Consider the following 13,352-nt stretch of genomic DNA (forward strand, 5'->3'; position numbering starts at 1 on the left):
CCGCTGTTCTATGAATGCAAGATTCTCAGCCGTTCTAGATTAAAATTTGTAGGTAGCTTGAACTGAGTATGGTGGGCATGTAGGCCGAGAAGCAGTAACCCCTTAAGTGTTGCATTTTCCAATATCATGGTTGCTCATCACATCCCAATTCTGGGATTGAAATCACCAAGCAATAACAGTTTTTCCTTTGGTACTTTGCAGATGAGTTTGCTCAGCTGGTGATAAAATGCATTCTTAATATAAGCATCTATAATGGGCGCATATGTGAGTGATGAAAATATCCCCTGTGAGTGGTATATGTTGTTCAGTGATTGCTGTGGGAGTGAGCTAGAGGACATTTACTATAATACCAATATAAATGATCCATTATTGGACATTTACTACTTTTGTTTTCACAGCAAACCCAGCACCATGCATACGAGGGTCACCTTGCTGCCTTCCCTTCCAAAAGATGGTATAGCCTGATCCAAAATCCAGAACATTTTTCTCATCACCAGACTGTCTGGTTTCACTCAAGGCGGCAAGATCAATGTCCAATCTAGCTAGCTTGTGAGCGACAAATGCTGTTCGTCTTTCAGGTCTGTTGTTATTTATATTCATCAGTGTTCCGATATTCCAAATTCCAATTGTAAATGATTGATTATTTTTCTGACCGCAAGTGCGGCATAGCGGTGTGACCACTGGATTCGGCCGCTCAACCAGGCAAAGGGTGTGGCTAGCGATGTTTAGCCTACATTTTCTAGGGCCTTCCCCATGTGGAAGTTGACAGCGGTACTCCTAAATAGGCCTACACGGACACAGGACTGAATTCCTGAGTAGTCACAGATGTCAGAAAGACGACCATCACACATCTGCTGCCAAAATGCAGGTCCAGAGTAGAAGCTCCCAGTTTCACTTGAAACCCGCTCCTACTCTCTATATCCCATCCCCATTGGACTTCAAAGTGTGAAGGTAGATAGTAGGGAAAAGTGCCAATGACATGAATTTGTTTAAGATGGATCGCTGCCTGCTGGGGAGAGACCCTCATACTGTGATCTCGGAGCCAAATCCTGCGGCACACATGAAATAAGACTTACAGTGTTGAATGCTGGTACTGCAACAGATTGCCATGGAGTCAAAATATAGTTAAGATGCGCCTTCACAGCCAGTCCATTTGGCTTGACCTCCTCTGCCTCCACAACAGTTGGGAACTGCTGTTGGGCCAGAAAAAAGAGCTTGATGGCTTCCATTGTCATTTCCTTCACTGGGGGTGGGCATCTTTCCATCTAAAGCAGCTCATTTGTCCAAAGTTGTTGGCTCCTGTAGGAAGTCACCCAACACTCAGTGTTGAGCTGCTGGCAGTATGATCTTTTCCATTGTCATAGTGGGAAAACCTGACCAGACCATTGTGCAGTTGGTAATTAGTGCATCAGTATGTGTTTGGTAAGCTCCCAAACTACTGCATTTCTTTTGTAGTCTGCCCTGATTTCCTCTTTCATGTTCTGTAGAAGTCTCTTGTAGAAGTCCTACGTTATTTAAATTTCTTTCACTGGTACCTTATGTTTTAGTGTTTGTTCTTTTCTCTTTATTCTGTTGCTGTTTCTTCTGTTGTGCACTGACCCATCATTGTGTTTATTCTGTGTGTTTCTATCCATATTCCTTTTTTTTTTTTTTTTAATGTGTGTATTATTTAACAGCTGTGAGTAATATTTGCGAATATGAACATATTTGGATGTAATTGTGAATGTGGTGAATCAGTGATTACATGAGAATTTCTCAAATCTTGATTTAATCTAAAAGTGTTTGAAAACCTGTGTTATTAAATGCAAAGCTAGTGCGTATTAATGAGAGTAGTGAAGCTACAAAAGGTAAAAACAGGTAGGAAGGGAAGAACATTATAAACAATCACCGTAAGCAGGAGACCATTAAAAAAACATGATCTATTTTCTACTTTACCAAGGTAACCTCTTTTCCATTTTACCATCTCAGTTTGATTACTGAACTAGAATATATTTTTACTTTCAATATTAAATTTTGTTCTTGTAATAGAGCCTTGAATGATTTATTAAGTCCAGTGAACTTTGACACCTTTGATTTTAGGATGCCCTCACTGACCCTGCAGACAGTGCACTACGTAATATTGCTGCTGAATGCCTTTGTGAGTTTGTTGTATGGGCCATCAGGCAGCACCATTCTCATGAACTCGATAATTCACCCATCAATGTTAGATTCATTATCAAGAGGATTGAACTTCTCTGTATGCACCCTAGTTCATCAAAAAGATTTGGTAAGAATGAGTATTTGTCTGTATTTATCTGTGGTGCATATTTATCACTGGTAGTTCTTATTCTGTATTTACATGATAGGAGGAGCTCTGGCCTTCAACAGTATATACGCTGTGTTAAGAGAGGATAAAGCCGTGGTAGATGAATTCTGGTTGGAACTGCTCTACTATCTCATGGAGAACCTTGCGCAGACAAAGCCTGAAGAAGTAATGACTGGCTCAGTCACTGAACTTGAAAGTGCTGTGGACCATATAGAACGTGTTTTAAAGGCTGAAGCCAGTGTCTTTAACAAGGTGAGGGAAACTCTTTTATAATGAATTATTAGTAGCTATTCCCAAAGAAGTGAGGCAAAGTACATTTCTAGAAAAATTATATGTGCATGATGTACCAGGAGAGCCTAGGTCCTGGTCCATATCAATCGAAAGAAACGTTATTCCAGCATAAAAGATCCGACCGACGTACGAACATCTATGTAAAGAATGTTCCAGTATGTGCCAGACCCCACGAGTGCACTAGGCGGAGTCAAGTGACGTCACCTGTCGCTCGAAGCTCACCTCCCCTAGAGATATTTCTCGAAAAGAATTTTTTTTTACCAGCTTTTCAACGCCTTAACCAATTTCAACGGGACAAACGCTGAATCATAGCGGACGTCATAAAAGTTAATCCCTGTGAATTTCGAATTAATTCATCCCATGGTTGTTGAGTTATAATAATTTAAAGTCTCAACGAAATTACGCACTCACGGTCACATGGCCAAGAGATGCTACCCCTCCCAGCGCTGGTATCTATATATGTCAAGGCCAGCCAGCAAGCAGGCCAGTACAAGGACGAGTATACAGCTGTGTGTGAGTGAGACAGAGGAGAGACCGACCCGCGTACAGTATGTTCGCGCAGTCACGGTGAAAGTACTTGCCGTCGCATTTCCGGAACGCGAAGTTATATCGCCGACAGAATTATAAAAGACGTCGCACTATATTTAGTACATCGCGTCGCAGTCTAATTCTAAAGACATTTAAGAATATAATACGAGTGAACTTATTGAAGTGCAAATATCAAATATTTAACGTTCACAGAATATGTCATTACGTGTAGACTTAGGTTACTTCAAATGATATTGAACTTCTACAGAAACTAATGTGTAGAATCACCAGAACTCATTTCTTTTCGAGTATTGAATTGTATTTCTTTATTCACGCCACATCAGTATACGACTTACAGTAATTTGAGTGAAAATTAAGAACTTTTTCTGAGGTAATATGACGTTATCATAACAAGATAAGCAGAAAATAAATCCTTAGTGACTTAATGACTGTGTTCAAAGACTGTGATTATCGACTTGCCTTTTCAAGTGTGAACTGTGTATTTATGAACGTTTCAGTAACGACTTTAAATAGTATTTCATACAGGAAGGACTGTGATTCTTTATTTCACGTCTTGAAATTCAATTACGCCATAAATAGTGTTCAACAGTAAATGACAGTGTCAGTGATAACTACTCACACTAAGTGAATTTTTTGTGTGCGAAAAATCACCCTAACAAGCTGCAATGCTACATGATCCAGTTCCAGCCGTCATCACCTCATCGGGAACGTCAACATGGTGTGTTAAGGGAACATCGCCGATCCTGATTCTCCACGGAACATTCCAGATGTCCATCCTTCGACATTTTGTAGCAACATTTCTTTCCGTAAGTGAGTAGTAACAAACTGACTAAAATTGTTTTCATTAATTTTGAACAGTGGAAACTTCAGTGCCGCGTGTGAACAAATATTTCAAAGTTCTCATAATCTCTCAGAAGTGATTAATTTAATTTCAAATTTCATTTTTATATCTCACAGAAAGACTTTAGGCTTTTCAAGTGTGCTATATATCAAAGTTTACAAACTGAAAACTGAAAACTTTTAACAGAAATTTAATTTCTCATATCAACTTACAATTATAAGTGTGTGCTTAGGTTTAGAAAGACTTTAGGTGGAAATTCAATACCTCATATTCTCACATATGAAAGACTTTGGAATCAGTGATATTTATGCCATTTTCATGAACAGAATTCAGGAAGATTACGTTCAAACTTTTAATTTCAATGCCAGATTTGAGTCAATAATCATATCGCAGGGTGAAGAATTAATAAATTGTTTTGAAAAAAAATTTTTTAACCATCCATTATTCGCTCTGCGAGTCTATCCTACTCTGTATCGGCTCCAAAACCAAGTTCCACTCCCTGAGGTCCTACTCATGCCCTTTACCCAAAAACTTTTTCTGGTACAATATGTAAGTAGGGTAGCATCCTGCTTCATGAATTTACCGAGCTCAGAACATTTTAAGCAAGCCTCGGACCTATGGGAGTAACGGAGTCCCACTCCCGTTTGACAGGCGAGGGACTCCTTGGAAACATCTTGGCAAACGAAATGGAATCCGATGGGAAGCTATCAATATTAATGGGGCTTATGGAAGAAAGAAAGTAGAACTGGCTGAGTCAGCAAAGAGGATGCATCTGGATGTGCTAGGAGTAAGTGTTATTCGGGTAAGGGGAGATAACGAGGAAGAGATAGGAGATTATACAGTGTACTTGACAGGAGTTAGAAAGGGAAGGGCAGAGTCTGGGATAGGGCACCTTATCAGGAATACCATTGCACGCAACATAGTTTCTGTTAGGCACATAAATGAGCGAATGATGTGGGTATATTTGTCAGTTGGAGGAATTAGGACGAGAATTGTCTCAGTGTATTCACCGTATGAGGGTGCAGGTGAGGATGAAGTTGACAAGTTTTATGAAGCATTGAGTGACATCATGGTCAGGGTCAACAGCAAGGATAGAATAGTGCTAATGGGCGATTTCAATGCGAGAGTTGGGAATAGAACTGAAGGATACGAAAGGGTGATTGGTAAATGTGGGGAAGATATGGAAGCTAATGGGAACGGGAAGCGTTTGCTGGACTTCTGTGCTAGTATGGGTTTAGCTGTTATGAATACATTCTTCAAGCATAAGGCTATTCAGCGCTACACATGGGAGACTACGGGTACCAGATCCATAATAGACTATATCTTAAACAGACTTCGAATTCAGGAAATCTGTTAGGAATGTATGAGTTTTCCGCAGATTTTTCGATGATACAGAGCACTATCTGATCTGTAATGAACTAAGTATATCTAGGCCTAGGGTAGAGAAAGTGAAATCTGTCTGCAAACGATTAAGGATAGAAAATCTCCAGGACGAGGAAATTAGAAGTACATGGATATGATTAGTGGGAAGTTTCAAACAGTAGACAGTAAGCAGGTTCAGGATATAGAAAGGGAATGGGTGGCATACAGGGATGCTGTAGTAGAAACAGCAAGGAAATGCCTAGGAACAACTGTGTGTAAAGATGGGAAAAGGCGAACATCATGGTGGAATAATGAAGTGAGAGCAGCTTGTAAACATAAAAAGAAGGCTTATCAGAAATGGCTCGAAACAAGCGCAGAGGCAGACAGGGATTTGTACGTAGATGAAAGAAACAGAGCGAAACAAATAGTTGTTGAATCCAAAAAGAAGTCGTGGGAAGATTTTGGTAACAACCTGGAAAGGCTAGGTCAAGTAGCAGGGGAAACCTTTCTGGGCAGTAATAAAGAATCTTAAGAAGGGAGGGAAAAAAGAAATGAACAGTGTTTTGAGTAACTCAGATGAACTCATAATAGATCCCAGAGAATCACTGGAGAGCTGGAGGGAATATTTTGAACATCTTCTCAATGTAAAAGGAAATCATCCGGGTGGTGTTGCGAACAGCCAAGCTCGTGGGGAGGAGGAAAATGATGTTTGTGAAATTATGCTTGGGGAAGTGGAAAGAATGGTAAATAAACTCCATTGTCATAAGGCAGCAGGAATAGATGAAATTAGACCTGAAATGGTGAAGTATAGTGGGAAGGCAGGGATGAAATGGCTTCATAGAGTAGTAAAATTAGCATGGAGTTGGCAAAGGAGTTCGACAAGGTGACACAATCTCTCCAAAGCTGTTTACCCTTGCCTTGGAAGATGTATTCAAAACCCTTCATTGGGATAATAAAGGAATAAAAATAAACGGGTTATATTTGAACCACCTGCGTTTTGCCGATGACATTGTGCTCATAAGTGAAAATCTAGATGAGCTAGAAAACATGATCCAAGAATTAAAAACTGCTTCTGCTAAGATTGGTTTGGAAATGAACATTAATAAAACTAAAATACTAAGCCCCGAGAGTCGACCACTTAAAATGGGAAACCAATATATAGAAGCTGTCGATGAGTACATCTATCTTGGACACAAGTTAAAACATGGAAAAGACAACCAATGTGCAGAAATTCCTCGCAGAATAGGTATGAGTTGGACTGCATTCCGAAAACTAAGATTCATCCTCACCAACAAGGATGTTCCAATTAACCTGAAGACCAAGGTTTATAATATGTGCGTGCTGCCAGTTACAACTTACGGTCTGGAAACGATGACTCTGACAAAGGAAAGTGCTTGCAAGCTTCAGCGAACACAACTAGCCATGGAGCGACAGATGCTAGGGATCAGCCTTAGGGATAAGATCCGTTCAGAGGACATCAGGAGAAGAACTAATGTAACAGACATCCTAGAGATAGTAGCAAGACTAAAATGGCAATGGGTAGGACACGTAGCTCGACAAGACTACAACAGGTGGACCTCTAGGATTGTTCACTGGAGACCATGGGGACACAAGAGAGGCATTGGAAGACCCCTGAAGAGATGGCTCGACGACATAAAGCTGTTGGCTGGAACACGCTGGTTCCAAGTGGCTCAAGACCAAAGACGATGGAAGCACATGGAAGAGGCCTATATCCAGCAGTGGATTGAAATAGGCTAGAAAAGAAGAAGAAGAAGTTGGTAAGGTACCTTCAGATTGGACAAAAGCAGTAATTGCACCTACCTATAAGCAAGGGAGCAGGAAGGATTGCAACAACTATCGAGGTATCTCATTGATTAGTATACCAGACAAAGTATTCACTGGCATCTTGGAAGGGAGGGTGCGATCAGTCGTTGAGAGGAAGTTGAATGAAAACCAGTGTGGTTTCAGACCACAGAGAGGCTGTCAGGATCAGATTTTCAGTATGTGCCAGGTAATTGAAAAATGCTACGAGAGGAATAGGCAGTTGTGTTTATGTTTCGTAGATATAGAGAAAGCATATGACAGGGTACTGAGGGAAAAGATGTTCGCCATACTGGGGGACTATGGAATTAAAGGTAGATTATTAAAATCAATCAAAGGCATTTATGTTGACAATTGAGCTTCAGTGAGAATTGATGGTAGAATGAGTTCTTGGTTCAGGGTACTTCCAGGGGTTAGACAAGGCTGTAATCTTTCACCTTTGTTGTTCGTAGTTTACATGGATCATCTGCTGAAAGGTATAAAATGGCAGGGAGGGATTCAGTTAGGTGGAAATGTAGTAAGCAGTCTGGCCTATGCTGACGACTTGGTCTTAATGGCAGATTGTGCCGAAAGCCTGCAGTCTAATATCTTGGAACTTGAAAATAGGTGCAATGAGTATGGTATGAAAATTAGTCTCTCGAAGACTAAATTGATGTCAGTAAGTAAGAAATTCAACAGAATTGAATATCAGATTGGTGATACAAAGCTAGAACAGGTAGATAATTTCAAGTATTTAGGTTGTGTGTTCTCCCAGGATGGTAATATAGTAAGTGAGATTGAATCAAGGAGTCGTAAGGCTAATGCAGTGAGCTCGCAGTTGCGATCAACAGTATTCTGTAAGAAGGAAGTCAGCTCCCAGACGAAACTATCTTTACATCGGTCTGTTTTCAGACCAACTTTGCTTTACGGGAGCGAAAGCTGGGTGGACTCAGGATATCTTATTCATAAATTAGAAGTAACAGACATGAAAGTAGCAAGAATGATTGCTGGTACAAACAGGTGGGAACAATGACAGGAGGGCACTTGGAATGAGGAGATAAAGGCTAATTTAGGAATGAACTTGATGGATGAAGCTGTACGCATAAACCGGCTTCGGTGGTATGGTCACGTGAGGGATAGGTTACCTAGGAGAATAATGGACTCTGCTATGGAGGGTAAGAGAAGTAGAGGTAGACCAAGACGACGATGGTTAGACTCGGTTTCTAACGATTTAAAGATAAGAGGTATGGAACTAAATGAGACCACAACACTAGTTGCAAATCGAGGATTGTGGCGATGTTTAGTAAATTTACAGAGGCTTGCAGACTGAACCGCTGAAAGGCATAACAGTCTATAATGATTTTTGTGTGTGTGTGTGTGTGTGTGTGTGTGTGCGTGCGTGCGTGCGTGCGTGCGTGCGTGCGTGTGTGTGTGTGTGTGTGTGTGAAACAGATTGAGAGCAGCGAGTTACCGAGTAAGCAAGAGTAGATTCAGTAAATAGGGTGGATAAAACAAAACATTACTCATCCAGAATTTTCAGTTCCGGCCGTTATTCGTGGAGAATAGGGAAAGAATAGCAGTAACCTTTGTTAAAACCTGGGTGCTGCTTTGCTGTTGGGTAAAGAGGAAAAGTGTTTGAAGGATAAGGTTCTCTAACTACATAACATGTCCAGCTCCATGGCTAAATGGTTAGCGTGCTGGCCTTTGGTCACAGGAGTCCCGGGTTCGATTCCCCGCCGGGGTCAGGAATTTTAACCTTAGTTGGTTAATTTCGCTGACAAGGGGCTGGGTGTATGTGTCGTCTTCATTATCATTTTATCCACATTATGGCGCGTGGGTCGCCTACGGGAGTCAAATCAAAAGACCTGCATCTGGCGAGCCAAACTTGTCCTCGGACACTCCCGGCACTAAAAGCCATACGCCATTTCATTTTATTTCAATACATAACATAATCATAGTGGCTGATGATGTGTTATCCTGCTAAAACCCAAACATTGTTTTAGATTGTGTAATATCTCTTCTAGCAGTGTAGACTCATTTTTTAGAAAAATATGATTTCTGGTAGATTATAATAGGACATAAAAGATGTTCTCATTGTACTGTGTCATTCAATTAATGGAGAACGGCAGATGAGGCTTCACAAGATATTGCTTCCTGCGAGCCAACCAATATGAGAGCAAGCTAGAGTGACTGCCTGATAACTTCTAATGCACTTTGAAAGTACTTACTTGTAATTTCTTGTCATCAAGAGGTTCCTAATGGAACAGATTAGGTTTTTCTATGCTCCAATATCGGCTGGTTTGACAATTTAAATATGCACATAAGTGAAACTACGCTTTGTCAATCAATTTCTCCATCATGCACTTTATTTAACATCAATTAATCAGGATCATCTGGTTTATGTTCTTGCATTTGTAGGTTTTAACTTACGTAACTTTGTAGCCCTTTGAATAGAACCATAAGAAATTCCCTTTTGCTGAGAAAGAGGATGAGAGATTTCTTAGGATAATTTTAATTATAAGTTAAGAACATTTTCTCGTATTGAGCTGAGATTCACAATTAGAATTGAGAAAGTTTCAACCTATTCAATACTAAGTATGTCGTATAAGATGTTTACAATATGTTATTTGTTTCTAGTACTGGTTTCGATGCATAGTGGCATCATCTTCAGGTAGAAGTTACAAAGTGGGCAGGGTGCATAATGTAGAACTGTGTACATAATACATGCAATGCAAAGTACAAATGGTTAACAATTTTTTTTACATTTAGAGCTAAATGAACACTGGGTAAAATATGATGGAGTAATGTAACGCATAACAGGCGTTATAGTCTAATATGGTACATTGGTGTTATACAATAAAATTGGTCTGATGAGTAAGAGTATCAATCTTGGTATAAAAAAACAAAATGATGAGATAAAATTGATGTCCACTCTTCTGTTAATATCAGTGCAGATATATAAATGTTGAGAATATATATATACTAGCTGATGTACCCGTGCTTCGCTACGGGATTCTCAGAAAGAATGACTTTGTGGTTTTCCTAACCTGCGATCAACATAGGTCAGTACAAAAACGTAAGTATGAATGTAGCGATTAAAAGCAATGCTATCATATAAAATACTCAATCAAATGGAAAGCCGCACGTTTTATCACTTTTAACGAACATTGCTGTGGTTAGATTGTGGTGCTAATCTAATAGTCCAGAGTTCCAGAGCTGGGATGACCAGGCCACAGATTGCCATGAACACTCATCTGCCATTATTCCACTAAATATGCACACTGTTCATTCCAATCAGTGCCTCAGAGTAGGGATTGAATAGCCCGAATGCTATGATGATCCAGTGTGTTACGTACCAGTAGTATCAGAAAATTTATAAACCAGGGGAATGGCATGCTAAAGAAGAAAGTTATCTAACTCCCCAGCTACTTCCCATCAATATTCAGACAGGCAGTTACACTCTGTACGACTGGGCGAGTTGACCGTGTGGTTAGCGGTGCGCAGCTGTGAGCTTGCATCCGAGAGATAGTGGATTCGAACCCCATTGTCGGCAGCGCTGAAGATGGTATTCCGTGGTTTCCCACTTTCACACCAGTCAAATGCTGGGCCTGTACCTTAATTAAGGCCTGAGGCACTCCTAGCCCTTTCCTATCCCATCGTCGCCATAAAACCTATCTATGTCGGTGCAGCGTAAATCAAATTATACTCTGTACGCAGCAGTAATCCTATCTACCGGAGATGAGGGGCAACAGAAGACACAAAGCACATCACGACAAACAATGGTCAATGTAATGTTATTGTTGATCAATGTTATGAGCTTTCTATATTGTAGGCCTTCACATTTAGTTTTCTTTCGACTCTGTGATTTGTAAAATATTTTATACCATAAACTGTAGTTTCTTATTCTCCGACTTTACATACCGATTTTCATTAAATACTGTTTACCCATTTTCTCGTTACTTGGCGCTGATATGGACTTATTAACAAAAATCCAATTTCGTGAATATCTTTGTGATCATAGCCAGTACGGTAACAATGCATAAGACATGAATAATATGAAATTTAATACTATATAACCTTAGTTATGTAGCATTCATCGATTACACCTCTAATAAGAAATATTTGATAATTACATTTTAGGCCTTCCTCTAAACTACCATTTTACTCAGCGTGAATAAAATAATTTACAGCTTACTCTATAGCGACTTATTTCCTGACTTTGCATACCGATTTTCATCAAGATAGGACTACTAATAACAATATTTGAGAATTAAATTTTAGGCCTTCCCCTAAACTACCATTTTTCTCAGCGTGAATACAATTATTGATAGCCTAGATTATAGCAACTTATTCCCCAACTTTGCATACCCATTTTCTTTAAAATATGACCACTAATAACATAAATAGTTGAGAATTCAATTTTAGGCCTTCCCCTAAACTACCATTTCACTCAGCGTGAGTAAAATGATTTATAGCCTAGATTGTAGAGGCTCATCCCCCGACTTCACATACCGATTTTCATTAGACCACTAATTACATAAATAGTTGAGAATTCAATTTTAGGCCTTCCCCTAAACTACCATTTCACTCAGCGTGAGCAAAATGATTTATAGCCTAGATTGTAGAGGCTCACCCCCCGACTTCACGTACTGATTTTCATTAAATTCTCTTCAACCGTTTTCTCATGATGCGTGTACATACATACATACAGACAGACAGACAGACAGACAGACAGACAGACAGACAGATAGACAGACAGACAGAAATTACGGAAATGTAAAAAATGCATTTTCTTGTTACTATGGACATGACCGATACAGATATACCATTATTTTCAAATTCTGAGCAATGTACAGACAAAACTGAGCCACCATCAAGTAGCGCCACCTACACACTTTGTTCACTTTGTCCATTCTGACACGTCATGATTGTAATCTCCTTGTCTATTGTTTCACTGTATCCATCTGTGATTTACGTATGTAATAAATAGTGTCGTTTTAATAGAAACCGTGCTGATCTTATTACTTTCCGAAACATCGTGCCTTTTCAACAATAAGTCATTGTCCAGTGTTGTGTGTGGTTGGCAAGGCCATCAAATATTTGTTTGTGGCTGGTACGCCTAAAGTTGAATGGTTGAATAATGTCCACATCTCTTCTCACAACACACAAGTTCGCTGAACAAGGCTTCACTACCTACTACCTACTTTAATGTAAAATTCAACCTTATTCCACCTGGTATTCAAGTGAAGGAAGTTCCTCTTGAATAACAGGTTGTAGCAACTAGCTCATCAGCATATCTATATTGATAACAAATGTTTAAAAATTGAATCAAGATGTTCAAATTGATAAACCAAATTCTACATATAGGTACCACAAGAACTGGAAAGTAGTCAACACCTGCAGACATGCAGACCAAGCTATACTATGGACTTATCCTTTTTACTGAACTTTTGTTGATATTATAACCTGTGACACAGAAGCCATACTATATTTTAGACATTTTTTAAACTTCATACATGACATGACAGATTGAAAAATATATGTTGTAATTACACCTATGCAACAATTTGTATATATTGAATAAGGTGGACCCAAAATTATTAAGAAAAGTTGTAGTCTTGGTTCAATACTGACAAGCAATGAAGTTTAACTGAGGAAGCCCACCAGGCAAAGATGGCAACCCATCGGTTTTTGGGCTTAAGAATTAAGGCAGGGAAGATAGGCAAGGATATAAAGTTTATCAAACACTGCATTGAGTTTAATCTGAGCAAAAAAAAAAGTATTTAAAGTTTTAAATTGTGATGAATTTGACGCTGATAAACTTTTATGATTGTCAATTTTCTACAAACTTCTACCAGCTGATGATGACGCAGTTAGGCGTTGAAACTAGTACTGATTGAAAAATATATGTTGTAATTACATCTATGCAACAATTTTTATGTATTGAATAAGGTGGACCCAAAAGTATAATAAAAAGTTCTAATCTTGGTTCAATACGGACAAGCAATGAAGTTTATTAGTTTAATTGAACTGAAGTAAACAACTGGTTGTTGTAACTAGTCCACTACAAATGTTATTACTGAATTAAGAAACTCAATTTCATATATACCACTATGACTACAAAGTAGCTAACGACTCATATTGTTCTTACAATGTGAAAAAAGCTCATTCCACTTTTGTAATTTTAACTGTACAAATATTTTG

General features: G+C 39.2%; 1 protein-coding gene across 1 annotated transcript in view; it reads left to right on the forward strand.

The window, feature by feature from the left end:
- The window catches only part of LOC136857637 (DNA-dependent protein kinase catalytic subunit), an 873,484-nt gene that overhangs the window by 353,555 nt on the left and 506,577 nt on the right, over positions 1-13,352 (forward strand). The window contains exons 18-19 of the mRNA XM_067136445.2: positions 2,080-2,266; positions 2,346-2,557. Of these exons, the coding sequence (XP_066992546.2) occupies positions 2,080-2,266; positions 2,346-2,557 (399 nt within the window). The remainder of the gene's footprint in view (positions 1-2,079; positions 2,267-2,345; positions 2,558-13,352) is intronic.

This window comes from Anabrus simplex, chromosome 1 (assembly GCF_040414725.1).
Source record: "Anabrus simplex isolate iqAnaSimp1 chromosome 1, ASM4041472v1, whole genome shotgun sequence".
In the NCBI taxonomy this organism is placed as follows: domain Eukaryota; kingdom Metazoa; phylum Arthropoda; class Insecta; order Orthoptera; family Tettigoniidae; genus Anabrus; species Anabrus simplex.